The sequence below is a fragment of the Meles meles genome, chromosome 6 (genome assembly GCF_922984935.1).
Source record: "Meles meles chromosome 6, mMelMel3.1 paternal haplotype, whole genome shotgun sequence".
NCBI classification, from domain to species: domain Eukaryota; kingdom Metazoa; phylum Chordata; class Mammalia; order Carnivora; family Mustelidae; genus Meles; species Meles meles.
In genome coordinates, this window is record NC_060071.1 from 130,653,602 (window position 1) to 130,668,532 (window position 14,931).

The 14,931-nt window shown below is 41.1% G+C and overlaps 1 protein-coding gene across 2 annotated transcripts in view; it reads right to left on the reverse strand.

Annotated features, from left to right (window-relative positions):
* TSHR (thyroid stimulating hormone receptor) overlaps positions 1-14,931 on the reverse strand; it is a 175,413-nt gene that overhangs the window by 32,470 nt on the left and 128,012 nt on the right. For both annotated transcript variants that reach the window (XM_046009166.1, XM_046009167.1), the window contains exons 4-7: positions 11,310-11,384; positions 8,560-8,634; positions 7,061-7,138; positions 4,438-4,506 (exon numbers count right to left, since the gene is read on the reverse strand). In XM_046009166.1, the coding sequence (XP_045865122.1) occupies positions 4,438-4,506; positions 7,061-7,138; positions 8,560-8,634; positions 11,310-11,384 (297 nt within the window). The remainder of the gene's footprint in view (positions 1-4,437; positions 4,507-7,060; positions 7,139-8,559; positions 8,635-11,309; positions 11,385-14,931) is intronic.

The following is a 14,931-nucleotide window of genomic DNA, read 5'->3' on the forward strand; positions in this document are numbered from 1 at the left end:
GCTGAGTAGCTGCAACTGAGGTCATATGGCCCACAAAACCCAAAATATTCATCTGGCGCTTTCCAAAAATGCTTGCTGATCTCTGATCTAGACTTCTAATAGTCAAGAAACAAATGATTCTCACTTAAATCTTTCCCACATTTGTTAAGTCCTTCCAAAAACATTAATATTTTGCATAAAAATTCCAAGAAAGTATAGTGAATATGGCACATTAATTTCTTTTCTATGTTCAAAGGGATCATTACAGTGAATACAAAAGGCTGTAATTCAGGGAACCAGTGAATTAAAATCCATTGTCTCCAAAAGAATAATTCTCTGTCATCTGTCAAACCTCTTACAGAGCCCATGATATGGTCAGAGGAGAAAGATGGTGGGAAGGTAGAGAGAATCTTCTCACATAAGCATTGAAGTGTTCTTAGCCCATTCTCCTGGTCTAAGTAATAAGCAGCAGGAGCCAGAGGACTTGGATGTCCAAGTCTTGGTGGTGGCTGCTAAGTCAGCAATGAAGAATCCCAGGAGGGCACAGTAAAGAGTCTCAAAACAGGGCATCTAGGTCCTGGGTTTGGCTTGGCCACAAGCTAGTTCTTTCAAATTTAAAAAGCCATGGTTAAAAAAAAAAGGCAATGTGTTTACGCTGGGCTTCATTCCCTTTGTATGCAAAATGTGACTATTGGACAAGAAGACTGATAACATACTCCATAGCAGTGGTTTTTGACTTTTTATTTTGTTTGTGTTTTGTTTTTATTAGTTTCAGAGGTAGAATATAGTGATTCATCAGTTGCATATCACACCCAGTGCTCATTACATCGAGTGCCCTCCTTAATGCCCATCACCCAATTATCCTTTTCCCCCACCCACCTCCCTCCAGCAACCCTCAGTTTGTTTCCTAGAGTTCAGCATCTCTGATGGTTTGCCTCCCTCTCAATTTTCATCTTAATTTAGTTTAGTTTCCCTTTCCCTATGGTCATCTGTTTTGTTTCTTAAATTTCACATATGAGTGAAATCATATGGTATTTGTCTTTGACTGACTTATTTCACTTAGCGTAATACCCTCTAGCTCCATTCATCTTCGTTGTTCCAAATGGCGAGATTTCATTCTTTTTGATGGCTGAGTAATATTCCATCACACACACACACACACACACACACACACACACACACACACACCCCACATCTTCTTTATCCATTCATCTGCTGATGAACATCTGAACTCTTTCCTATTTTGGCTATGGTGGACATTGCTGCTATAAACATTGGGTGCAAGTTGCCCCTTTGAAAAACTATGTTTGTATCCTTTAGATAAATACCTAATAGTGCAATTCCTGGTATGACTTTTGTTTTATGTTGGCTGCACCTACGGAGATTTTTTAATCCCTGTGCCCTGCCTACAACCAAACCATTATACCAGAATGTCTGGTGGTAAACCTAGGCATCAGTGCTTTCAAATCTCTCCAGGTGATTTCAATTTTCAAACAGTATTGAGAACTATGCTGTGTAGACTTCATAGGCTGAATTATATACCCCATATTGCTGTCCTTAAAAAATGATAACTGAGGGGTGCCTGGGTGGCTCAGTGGGTTAAGCCTCTGCCTTCAGCTCAGGTCATGATCTCAGGGTCCTGGGATCGAGCCCCGCATCAGGCTCTTTGCTCGGCAGAGAGCCTGCTTCCCCCCCTCTCTCTGCCTGCCTCTCTGCCTACTTGTGATCTCTGTCTGTCAAATAAATAATAATAATAAAAAAATGATAACTGAGAGTGATTGAGGGTGAGACCTTCCCATGACAACATACAGCAGGATAAAGAAGCAAATCATTTAAAGCCTAGCTCCTCATCATGGGCTTTAACATCTTTTGCTTGTGAAAAATGAAATTTTTACTAATAAATGACCGTATATCTAAGGTTAGTTTCTGTTTCTTTATCTCATCCAGCATTCTGGAAAGGCAGTTTTGGTTTAGAAGAGAGTCAGCTGGACACAACTGAATTTAGGAGCCTTATTACCAGCTCTGTTCTCCCTCGTTGAAGATTACATATTTTGGATTTGGTTAATTTCTCCCTAATATACCTTGACCCTTAATATTGCTGCCCTCAAGCTGACACCACTAGGATGCAAGCTCAGTGTAGGCAGGGAGCACATTTCTCCTGTTCATCTTTGTATCACCTGTGAATAGCACAGTACCTGGCTCATTGTAGTGTTCAAAAAAATGTTGAAAAACAGACAAAGGATTATGTGAGGTTTGTATGATAAAGTTAAGATGGATGTAAGGCCTTTCCAACTGTAAACAAAATTGATGTATAAGGATTCATGTCATCACTCTACTGAGTCTTTTCAGATTTCCCTATAATTGTGCATTTAAAAAAATGAGTAATAACCAGAATGTGACAATTCAGAGAAAGATATTCTAATCTCTATTTGATAAAGACTATGAGGAAATCCAAAAGCCTGGCAAAAAGTGAGACTCCACTTCAAACAGAACTCAGAAAGCCATGCCAAGGTATGATTTCAAAACTTATTTGCATTTATTCTTTAAAAATGGAATCATACCAGAATCTACCACCTAACTCCCAAATCAGAATAAGACCATGTCATCTACACGTGTTTTGTTTGTTTGCTTCCAAGGCCCCTGCATATGGCTGTGCAGGTCATACAGCTCACCGGGCTTAAGTGCGGTCCAATGGTCAGTAGCATCATCACCACCTGGGAGCCTGTTAGAAATGCAGAATCTTGGGGCCACTTCAGATCTACTTAACCAGATTCTGTACTTTAATAGGATCCCAGGTGGCTTATATGTTCGATAAAGTTTGAGAAGCACTGTACAACAGATCCAGAACCATAGGCCCTCAGATTTTGTGATGACCACTTCTGGAATATAAAATAACTATTTGTGGAAAGTTTACAGGGGAAAAAAAGATGGAATCACAAGAGGGAGTACGCAATAAGACTCAAAAATGAGCACGCAACTTTTTTGAAAAAGCAAAGAGAAACTCTGGAATTGGAAAAAATATAATTGTTAAAGAAAATACTCAGTGATGTGTTACAAGACAAACACAAAAATGTGTTGTGTGTTCTTCTAGCTGACTCTTAACCATGGTGGATTTTTCTTCTCCTGTGTGTGGTTTTTGAAAGTGAGTGCATAGTTGATTGATCGAGATCTTTAAAAAAGGTGAGGGCCTGCATTGGTATTTTTGCCTCTGCAGAGGTATGCATTTATTTCTGCCAGGAAGCAGAATGGACTACTAGGGTGGTCCTACTCCAGCTCTCATCCAGGTTGCCTGGCTTAATCTAGGAGTCTCAGGTTTGTATCACTTCCCTTTCTTCTCACTGCACTAAAGCCTTGTCTCCTGGCACCACTGATGTTGGCAGCTGCCCCTAGCAAATCAACCTTCTGGAAGCACCCGCCACTTTGGTTTCAGCTTCTGGTTTGTTAGTTTATGTCTCTCTCTCTTGGAGCTATGACATAAATGTAAATTTTTTTTATAAAGATTTTATTTATTTATTTATTTGACAGCGAGAGAGAGAGATCACAAGTAAGCAGAGAGGCAGACAGAGAGAGAGAGAGAGAGAGGGAAGCAGGCTCCCCGCCGAGCAGAGAGCCCGATGTGGGACTCGATCCCAGGACCCTGAGATCATGACCCGAGCCGAAGGCAGCGGCTTAACCCACTGCGCCACCCAGGCGCCCCTACATAAATGTAATTTTTAAAAAAATGGATGTTATAGTTGTTTTGTAGGAAAGTCCTACAAATTAACTAGTCTGCCACAGTGTGGGAAACAGACTCTACTAAATGTATTTTTTCACTTACTAGATATTAGGTTAAAACACAAATTAGTATGGCTGAACCATAGCCATACTAAGCTCTTAGACCCAAAGTATGCCCTGGTGTAGATACTGGTGGCCACAAAGATCTGGCAGGAAAATACAACGGCAGAACCCCATATAAGTGACTATCTTTTTGCCAACATCCTATTCTAGGCTTTATTTATTTGGGGGGGGGGTAGGCAAAAGTGAGTGAATCAAGTATAAACTAAATCTTTCTGAAAACATGTCAGAAAAAAATAAAAATAAAAACCTTACTTTCTGAACAGCTTTAGATTTAAAGACACGCTTTACTTCATGTATGTATACAGTGTACTTCATGAACATTTACACACAAACACAACAGACTCCTACAAGGAAATTGAAGGTGATACCATAGTTCTCCATTTTATCAAGGATAAAATGTTTGTGATTTAGAATGGGAGTCACTGTAAGTATTTGCTAAAGCTGGCTCTTGCCAAGTTCCTTAACATCATTCCCAAATTTTGGTCATACTCATTCTGGGGTTGAAGAATGCTCTGGTAGAACCTATCTCTAACAGAATTCTGACCCATTGGATGTTCCCCCATTGGATGCGGTTGGGATTATGGAGGAAGATAATGGTGTCCATGGCTACCCTTGACTTACACAGCATCCAGCTTTGTCCCATTGAAAGCATGTCCTTGGATTGAAGTAAATCCATTGTTGTATAATTTCCTACAATCAAGAGAGAGAGGAGAAATCAGTGGCTCATAAGAGGTGATGGTTGGGCTTCATTTCTGCAGTGTCAGAAATGTGCATGGAGGTTCTCAGGTCCCACAAGAAAACTTTACAGTATGTCTTGCTTGGAACATAGAATATTTCATACTTTGAATCCGCTTTTACCAGACAGCTCCTAGTAACTTCAAACTATTTCTCAGAAGCAATTCATTTTGAGAAGCAAAGATTTGCCACCATTAAGAATTAAAAAAAAAAAAAAATTCTACTACCTATACTCAAAAAAGAAGAGTTTTGGGTAATACTAAACACAATGTCAATAATGAAGGATAACTTCATTTTTTTTTCTTTTTTTCAAATGATTTATTTATTTATTTGACAGAGAGAGCACAAGGAGGCAGAGTGGCAGACAGAGGGAGAAGGAGGAGCAGGCTCCCTGCTGAGCTGAAAGCCCGACATTGGGCTCAATCCCAGGACCCTGAGGTCACAACCTGAGCCAAAGGCAGACGCTTAATTGACTGAGCCACTCAGGTGCCCCTAACTTCTGTTTCTCTCTCTCTTTTTTTTAAGATTTTATTTATTTATTTGACAGAGATCACAAGTAGGCAGAGAGGCAGGCAGAGAGAGAGAGAGAGAGAAGGAAGAAGGCTCCCTGCTGAGCAGAGAACCTAATGTGGGGCTCGATCCCAGGACTCTAAAATCATGATCTGAGCTGAAGGCAGAGGATTAACCCACTGAGCCACCCAGCCACCCAGCCCCTGAATTAAGAGTTCTTTTGTGTATATGTGAGAAGTATACATTTGGGATTTCTATTTTCTGAAACTTTAACAGTCCTAGACAATGAAAATATTCTTTGTTAGGATTACATTTCAGAGATTAAATAAAACTCTTAATAGACAAATAGGCCTTAGAAAGGGAAAATAATGAAGGAAGAAAAAAATAGTGAAAAAGAAGGAAAAAAAAAGGATTGCAAACTTTGATTGAAACTCTATCCTGCCAGGAATATGCACATAAATTCACTGCTGGACACATACCCTCTCATGCAGTATTTTGAGCATGAGCTTCAAAGAAGCAAGGACTTTTGCAGGAATGTAAAAATAATCATCCAAAAAGATAATGGGCAACCCATGCCATCCCCAACTCTTGATTTCAGGAAGCATAGGATTCCCTCATTCAGATGTTTATTAAATGCCTACTGTGCCTGTGCTCCATGGGGCAAGGAGCTGCTTTCACTTGAGAAGGCTGCCGGAGACATGGGGTCCTTAGAAAAAAAGGCCAAACAGTGAAGGTAGAGAAACTGAGAAATGAGTTTAGATGCAATGAGTGGTTCAGTTGCACAACGGAAACCTTCATAGAGGAGGCAAAAGGCCTTGAGGCTTGGGACTGACCAGGCTAAGGCTCCAGGTTTTTGCTGTGTTGTCAAATGAAATGATGGCCAAGAAGAGTCTTTTGTCTTGTCAAAAGACCTCTCCCCGTGTTTCAAGGAGAAGGATGAAATGCCTCACTGTGGCTACAGACTCAGAGGCTGAGGCAGTTTCATAGGGCCTAGACTGATAGACTTAGAATAACTTGGAAGCAGCTTCTTGTAAGAGTTATGGGGATGCTTGGATCAATTTTATTGGGAAATAATCCAATCAAGTTTGTATCTCACCAAAACCCCCTGGACTGTAGTGTGACCAGAGAAAGGGAACTGGGTGACAATCCAGGCAAAAAAGCCAGGAGACCTGAGCTTGGGCTGTGGTACTGAAGCTAGAGAGAAGAGATCCTTTGGACAACTCTAGTTCGTGGCTAATTTGATGAGAGAGAGGGGAGTTCTCTACAAGTTTGGAGAATTAACTTATCTTTTATACCTCTACTAAATTTCTTTATTAGAATACTTTATGAATTTCTCTAATAAACTTCTCCTTTTGAACATCTAAAGAGCAGAACCCACCCGAACTCTGAAAAATAATGATGTAGAGCAACACTGTTTTCTATTCAATAGGGTTTTGTAGGACCTTCTTAACAGTTGTGATGACGAGTTGAGTGCGAGTGCAAAGAGCATAAGAAGCTCTTAGTTGCACCTTTTTCTAACTCAGTGATCTTGGAAAAGTCACCACTCTAACCCCAGGTTCTTCCTGTAGATAATGGGGATACTAGAATACAGTATATTACAAGGCCTGCAGGTCAAATCTGGTCTACTACTTGTTTTTGTAAATTAAATTTGATTTGAAAGACAGGCTTACTAGTTTATGTATTGTGTATGGCTGCATTTTGCCTATAATGGCAGAGGTAAGCAGTTGCCGCAAAGACCAAGTGCTCTGTAAGACCTAATGGTCATCTCTAGATCAAGTGTGCTGACCATTTCTTTAAGGGAATACTTGGCTTGTTATTTAAACCATTTTGTCATCAATTGGACTAACGTACCATAAGGCAATCCTCTTATTTAACTCTGAAACCTTTAGTAGATCATAGAGCACATCCTATAGTATGTTTCTTGGAGGGGCTGTGAAAATATGGCAATGGTCCAAATAACATTTTGGTTGTTGGCAGGAGTGGAAGTGGCAGTACTCACAGTGTCAGGGTTTCATTGCACAGCCCCTGGAAAGCATTGGCAGGGATGGAAGTCATGTAAGGGTTGTCTGTGATTTCACTGCAAAAGAGGGACAAAAAGGTACTTGGTGAAAAAAAAAAAAATGCTTTCCTCCAGGGGCTGGGCTTTTGCTCCACCCCATGCACTCAAATAGATAACCTGATGCAATTTAGTTTAATCTTATTTATTTTTAGGTTTCGTTGACTCCTCTTAGCTGCTGGTGGCTCAGAAGTTCAGTGAGGTGTGGAGAGCTGTCATAGCGGGACACGCACTCACAGCCTTTCAGACGTGCGTAAGCAAGTGAGGGGGTAGGCTGAAGCCCTGACTAAATCCTCATTTACAAGGGGAGCAGGAGCCTTAGAGACTTCGGTAAATCTGTGACAAATACTTGACCCATAGCAACTAGAGTTTTCTAAGCGTATGGGACCTCTAAAAAGGGCTGGTACAATGAGATCAGTGGATTTCTTTTTATGAGTATTACTGAAGTGTCCTCTACTTGCAAACTACTGCCCGGCAGATACTCCTGGAGAACTTTCTGTGCCAGTCTAGTTGCTAGAAGACTGCCTATTTTTGAACTGTGCTCTTCAGCAGCAAAGAAGCGTGGTCAATTTTTTTTTTTTTTTTTGCAAAATCCCGAGAGTTCAGATCTGACCACTCCACATTTTGCTGACTCTGTGGTGGAGACTCACCCTGTAATGCTGCATAAGTCTCTTTACTTCTATACAACAAGGTAAGACACGTGACTGTGTCACAGGTTTTGGAAAAGGGCACATGGCCACCAATCAGAAGCCACAGGAAGTAGTTTGAACACCACCAGTTTCTGCTCCTTGGGACTCTGCTCAGACAAAATCACTTAGGTTTTCTGTTCCTCTGTTTCTTCATTTAAGGAATGGAAAAAAATTCTAACTTCCTTTTACACATTATAAGGAGGTCAAGAGTAGCAAACATAAGAATACATGTGTCTGAAAAGCTATTAAAATTATGTGGAAGATAAAGTATCATCATTATTGTCAAATTTTCCTTCTATTTGATCACTCTCATCAGCAAACAAACATGCCATAATTTGTCCCATCAAACAACAAGAAACAACAAAAATAAACCTTTTCTCCTGTCCCAGTATGCTCCAACTACTGAGATATTTTTCCACTCCTTTTTAATAGTAAGACTTCTCAAAAGAGTTTGTAATAGTCACTTTCGCTAAGTCTTTCCTTCTGATTCTTTCTTGAGCCAACTCCCACCGGAGTTCACCCTAGAGCTCCATTGGAACTGCACTTGTCGGAATCACCAAAGTCCCCTATTACTAAACCCAGTGGTTGTTTCTCATTTTCTGCCTTACTTCATCCACCAGCACATTTGTCACGGCCGGTCACTGCTTCCCCTTGAGACAATTGCTTCACTAGGTTTCAACCAGCCCCTATGATTGCACCCTCCTTCTTGACAGTGACAAAATACTGGTAAACATTGCATGTGGGCATACTTACAGGATAAAGAATACATCAGTGGAATAAACTTTGGTCAGGTCAGGGAATACTCCAAGTCCAGTGTTGAAAATGCCACTACAGTGCATGAAAAGGAAGAAGAGGGAACAGAAATAAGATAAGAAAACCAACATATAGGAAGTAGATTAATGTATTAGTTGAAAGTCTGGGTTCTGAAGTCAGACTCGAGTCAAATCCTAACTCCTTCATTAAATATCTGAGTGACCTGGCTAAGTTCTAACCCTTGGGTGAGATCTTGCTCCTTCAAGGTCTAAGAATCTAATTCAATTCACCAGTGTCGATACATTTTTTTCTGTTTATGAGAATATGAAGACTGCTTCAACCAAGTAGGCTTCCTATTAATAGGAATTTGGGTCTCTTTGCATGTGTGCATGCATATGTGTGATATTTGCCTGTTTCAGCTGGAGGGCATTATGGGGGGGGCAGGGGAATAAGGGGAAGCTGGGACAGAAAGACAAACAACCTGAGGGTTTTGAAGGGTCAGGGGTGGGAGGTTGGGGGAACAGGTGGTGGGTAATAGGGAGGGCACGTTTTGCATGGAGCACTGGGTGTTGTGCAAAAACAATGAATACTGTTACGCTGAAAAAATAAATAAAATGGAAAAAAAAAAGACAATATAATACATAATACCCAACTCCAAACCAGGCTTCTTCTTTCAACCTTCTCATTATACTGTGTTCATTGTTTTGTCAAGAATTATTTTCCCCTGGCAGTCACCTGGGAGTAGGATGGCAGCAGCGCCATTTAGAAAATATGTCCAGAAAAGGGATAAAATCAGTCAAAGACAATTGGCTTCACCTTCCAGAGTTTGTGTCATCAGGGCAAAATGTCCAGACTAAAAGATGTACATCAGACAGCACGAATACATCCACTCTCGGGCTCCTGGTTAATTTAACACTCGTTGCAGCTACTAGAACGTAGGTAGTGGAAATGGAGGGGTTTTTTGTGTTTTTTGTTGTTGTTGTTGTTTTTGAGAGGCATGGCACAGCTTGGGATACGAGTTAGACAGTACCAGTAAAGCTTTAAAGAAAATCTTCCAGCAGAGAAAACTCTGGTTCATTGAAATACCTTCTTAGGCAAATTCTGACCTGACGGCTTTTAGAGGGGGAGGTGTAAGATTTGAAGAGAACACAGGAACCAGAGGTGTCACAAAGAACAAAGGGGATATTCCAGATAGCAAAGGAGAGAGTGAAGATTCCATAAAGAATATGTGAAGAACAGGAAACAAACAGTGAAGAGACTAGTCAGTTGCCCAAGAGGTACATATGGAAGTGTGTGTGGCGGGGGGAGGCCCTGGAGTCAAGTGGGGACCTTATTCCGTACAGCGGGGATGGAAGTGCCAGATTAGGGACCAGGACCTCTCCTTTCTTCAAAACCCCAAACAAGTCCACTTTTCTGATGTGTCCTCTAATTAACTATACCCCCCCATAATGTATATACCTCTTATTTATCTCTTACCATTATTCTCCAGTAGGAGAGAAACTTTTCGGTTTTATACAGTATCTTCCCAACTAGCTTGTAAGCTTCTTGAAGGTAAGAAGAGTGTTTTATTACCTTATAAATTCCCTCACAGAGCCCCACACATACTCAGGGATCATCGTGTCAAAGAATTATTGATTGATTGAAACTTGAAGTCCACACAAGAATGATTGCCTTGTCCCATAAGTTTTTGTTACTTCCCAGATACCCTTCCAGCCACATTTCCCAACACTATCCTCTTCTATTCTCCCTGCCATCTCCCACTCCCACTTCTTCACACTGAACTATTTTTAGGGCCCCAAATGAGCCATATGGTTCCACACCTTTGTGTCTTTATCATGCTGGTCCATCCATCTGTATTTTTCTTCTATCCCTCCCTCTCCTTTTCCTGGATAACTTCTATTCATACTTAAAGACTTAATTCATAAAATATATATGGATGTACACTATTATTTAAAAGCCCTAGATGGAAACAAACTGATATGTTAATAATGATTATTTTTGAGTCTTAGGATTAAGGTTGATTTTAATTGTTTCCTCTCATAATTGTGTTCTAATCTTTCACAATGCCTGTGAACCAGAAAGAAGGGAATAAGGGACGGGTTCTTCCAGCTGATGCCTAGAGGACCTGAGGCCATAGATACACATCAATTGAGCACATATTTATTGAGCATCTACTCTGTGCCAGCCAGTACAGATGCAATAGAGAGTAAAGTGCTGTGGTTCCTGCTCTCAGCGAGTTTATAATTAGCTCACAAGGTGTTGCCAAAACAAAGCAATAGTGTTGTCTCTTCCATTTTTTGTTACCCCAACCTTTGAGAGTTTGGATTTTGCCCTTTATGGTTTTTTTTTCTTTTCTTTGTGAGAGATACTTTAATATTGATATTGTTGTGATACCCATTTCTCATAAAATTGACCAATGGACTCAGAGTTTTTTTGTTTTGTTTTGTTCTGTTATACTCCATTTAAAGGCTATGTATATATCGTGGTATTTTCTCCCTCTTGGATCAAGTCTTTGGTCCCAGCATTATATGCTGACTTTTAAATAGGGTTTTTAAATGTGGATCATTTCACCTGATTCCTTGTCTGATGGGAAAGAGTGGGGAATAAGTCACAGGATGTGATTTGTCTCAGTCCATATACTCCTAAAATGACCCTGGCCCACATCATCCTAGGGAGACTTGTGGCAGATAACAGCATTATAATTCTCTTAAAAAAAAAAAAAGTAGAATGGGATAGGCACTAATACTTACAGGAACTTCAAGAGGGGGAGCTCTTTTAGGGCATCAGGGTCTATGGAAGTTAAGCTTCTGGTATTCCGAATCTCTCTGTAAGAGTTATAGGAAACACATTCATTATAATATATCCATTCCTGTTCTTACCAAAGTTAAGAATATTATGAATCAGGCTTAACAAATGTTCATGAGAAAAATACACATTTTCTGGGAATCAGTCCCATCAGGAGCAAGCTCTCCCAGGGACACACTGGCTGTTCACCCTCACTATCCCTGACTCAGTTCCAGTCCATTTGAATGTATGGGTGACCTTTCTCTTGATTGTAGTCTCACAGTCTTTCCTACCTGCCATCCCCAACTTCTTATATTTAAATAGAAAGGAAAATCTCCTCCAATGGTTTGTTGAGAACAGATATCTTTATTATTAACAATAGCACATAACCTGGCCCTGGAGCAGACGCTGAGCAGGCTAAATGATGGATGATAATAAGGCAGTGAGGGCAGTGAGCTTCTTCTGTCCATTGCTGTTTCAGAGGTAGTGGCTATGGTGAGTCTTAACAGTTCACTTGAGCTGATTGTTCTAAACCAGTAACTGAAGACTTAAGTACATGCGGTGTGATATCACGTATGTCTGCAACTTATATACTCAGGATTACTGACAAGTCGATCAAAATGCACAGTTAGCATCAGTGAAGTTCATGACTGTTAGAAAGAGGTTCTCATCGGTAAAACTGAACGTATTCAGCACATGTAGATTGGTTGAAAGAGTTTAAAGGCACTCTCTATGCTTCTATGAACAGGACAGAAGAACCCAGCAAGACCTGGATCCTCTTCCCTTAGAGATGGTCCCTAAGGCTAAAGGAACCTGCATCCACTCACTCACAGTAACAACTAGAAGACTTAGGAACCAGCCCTGGACTTTTAAAAATGATTTTACTGACAGAGAATTTTCATAAAATTCATGTACTGCTGGTATACTATTAGGTAATTTCTCGTAAACTTAGAGAACTGTGCAACCATCATCACAACCCAGTTTTAGAACATTTCTATCAATCAATGACAAAACCCCATTCGCCCATGTGCAGGTAATTCCCACCCTCCCCCATGCCTAGGAACCACGGATCTGCTTTCTAGCTCCGAATTTGCCCTCTCTGGACATTTCATATAACTGAAATTGCAAACATGTAGTTTTCTTTATCTGGCTTCTTCAACTTAGCATGGTGTCTGTGAAGTTCATACATGTTGTAATACACAGCAGTAGTTAGCTCCTTTTTATTGCTGAATGGCCAGAGGGAACTGAGGTCAAATGTTGACTCTGCCACTTCTTTCTGGCTACATAACCTTGGGCAAGTTGACATCTCTGAGCCATAGTTCCCTCATCTATAAAACAGGGATAATAATACCTCATCTTTCGTGGGACTCTTGTGGAAATTAAATAATGTCTGTACAGAGTTTGACATGTAGCCTAGCACACAGTGAAGGCTCTATGAACAACAGTTTCGTTACTGTCATTCTCCTGAGTAGAAGGAAAGCTAGAACAGACATCAGAGACTTGAGGTTGGAGGTGCTGCAATGTTCAGACAGAATTAAAACAAACAAACAAACACACAAACACTAGGTGTGGTATTTGACTAAGGATGTGGAGTATGAAACAGATCTTGGGAAAGAGAGGATAGGATCAGAAACTACTGGGGCACCGGGGCTGGCTGTGTTGATGAAGCACTGGACTCTGGATTTCGGCTCAGGTCATGATCTCAGGATTGTGTGAGACGGCCTGTGTCAGGCTCAGCCCTGGGCCTGGAGTCTGCTTAAGATTCTCTCTCTCTCCCTCTGCCCCTGCGCCACTCCCCACCCCTCCACTCAAGCACTTGCTCTCTCAAAAAGGAAAAAAAAAACAAAACTATCTTGCTTCCACCTTAACCTACTGTCTTATTAATATAAACTTACTGTCTATCGTCTCCATTAGCAAAACTTTGCCCAGACAGCTAACTTTATTGTTCTTTACTGAATCCTCTTGAAAGACACATCCATGCTTCACCAGGAAGCATCAACGGTTTATATCCCAAGACCCTTAGAATCCCTCACCCCAAAATCAAGATCCTGCATGAAAAGAATCACTTTAAAGTAGATTTAAAATTGTCCTGGTTTGAGACTAAAAACCCTGTATTTCTGTCTGTCTTGGGTAAATGGGGCTGGTTGGCTGCCTTACTGCACAATCCCATAGCTGTCCCCGCCCTGCCTGTCTCAGATACTTTTAGACACTATTGAGTTGAGGTGCCCTCTCTCTGCATGTTCAGTAATAAACTTCTTGTCAGAGCTTTCCATGGGAGGAGAAGGGTTTGAACTGCTGTCAGTCAAATATAAACTAGTTAGGAGAGTTTGCGGTCTGGCAAACTACTCGATGAGAGACGATTGTTGAACAAGATGGGCTTGAGAGTGTGGCCCAAGAGAATGTTCCAGTGAAAGGCAGCCAGCTGAAGGAGCTCCGGAGGTATCAAAGGAGAAATGAGAAACTGCTGTGGGTTCCAGCTGACTAAAGAAGACTGTTACCTACATGGTTGAAAGAGGTAGGAGAGGCTAGGAGAGGGGAGATACAAAAGAGGTGGATTTCTTTTTCTTTCTTTTTTTTTTTTTTAAGATTTTATTTATTTGACAGACAGAGATCACAAGTAGGCAGAGAGGCAGGCAGAGAGAGAGGAGGAAGCAGGCTCCCTGCCGAGCAGAGAGCCCGATGTGGGGCTCCATCCCAGGACCCTGAGATCATGACCTGAGCTGAAGGCAGAGGCTTATTAACTCACTAAGTCACCCAGGTGCCCCAAAATAGGTTGATTTCTTAGGGCAAATTTCAGACAGGCAAGAGTTACCACAAGAATCATCAAGGAAAGGAAGCCGCTTTCTGAGGTAAGAAAACAGTTGCTCATGCTCACAAGTGACTTTAAAACAACAACAACAACAAAACTGCTGAGAGAGAGATAAATACTGTATGACCTCACTTTTATATGGCATCTAAAAAAGCCAGACTCAGAGATATGGAAAGTACAGTGGTGGTTACTAGGGGCTGGGGAGGGCTGGGGTCAAAGCGTACATCCATTTATAAGATTAACAAATTCTGGGAGTCTAACGTACAGCCTGGTGGTGGTGGCTAATAATATAATAAGAATACTGCGTTACATCCTTGAAAGTTGCCAAGAGAGATCTTAAAATGTCTTCACCATAAAAAAGAACCGTAATTCGGTGACAGGATGGAAGTGCGAGCTAATGTTATGGCGGTGACCATTTTGCAGTAATAATATAAGTCTGTCAAATCAACACCTTGGACACCCTAACCTTACACAGGGTTCCATGTCAATTATATCTTTAAACCTAGAAAAATAAAATCTCTGCTGAAGTCAGACGGGGAGGGGGCAGGAGCTGCTCCCTCAGCCAAATGGAGACAGGTGTCAGAAGTGAAAGCAGCTGGATAACCTTTTCTAAGACAGCAGAGAGGAGTAGTAAGTGAGCACTCGCAACCTCTGATAAAAAGAAAAGGGTGAAAGGGGAGTCCAAAGTTGAGTAAGTTCCAAGCCTGCATGGGAGGGTGAACTTGACTCGCTACAATTTTGAGTGAAGCAATTACAGCCCAAGAGTGCACGCGGCTAGC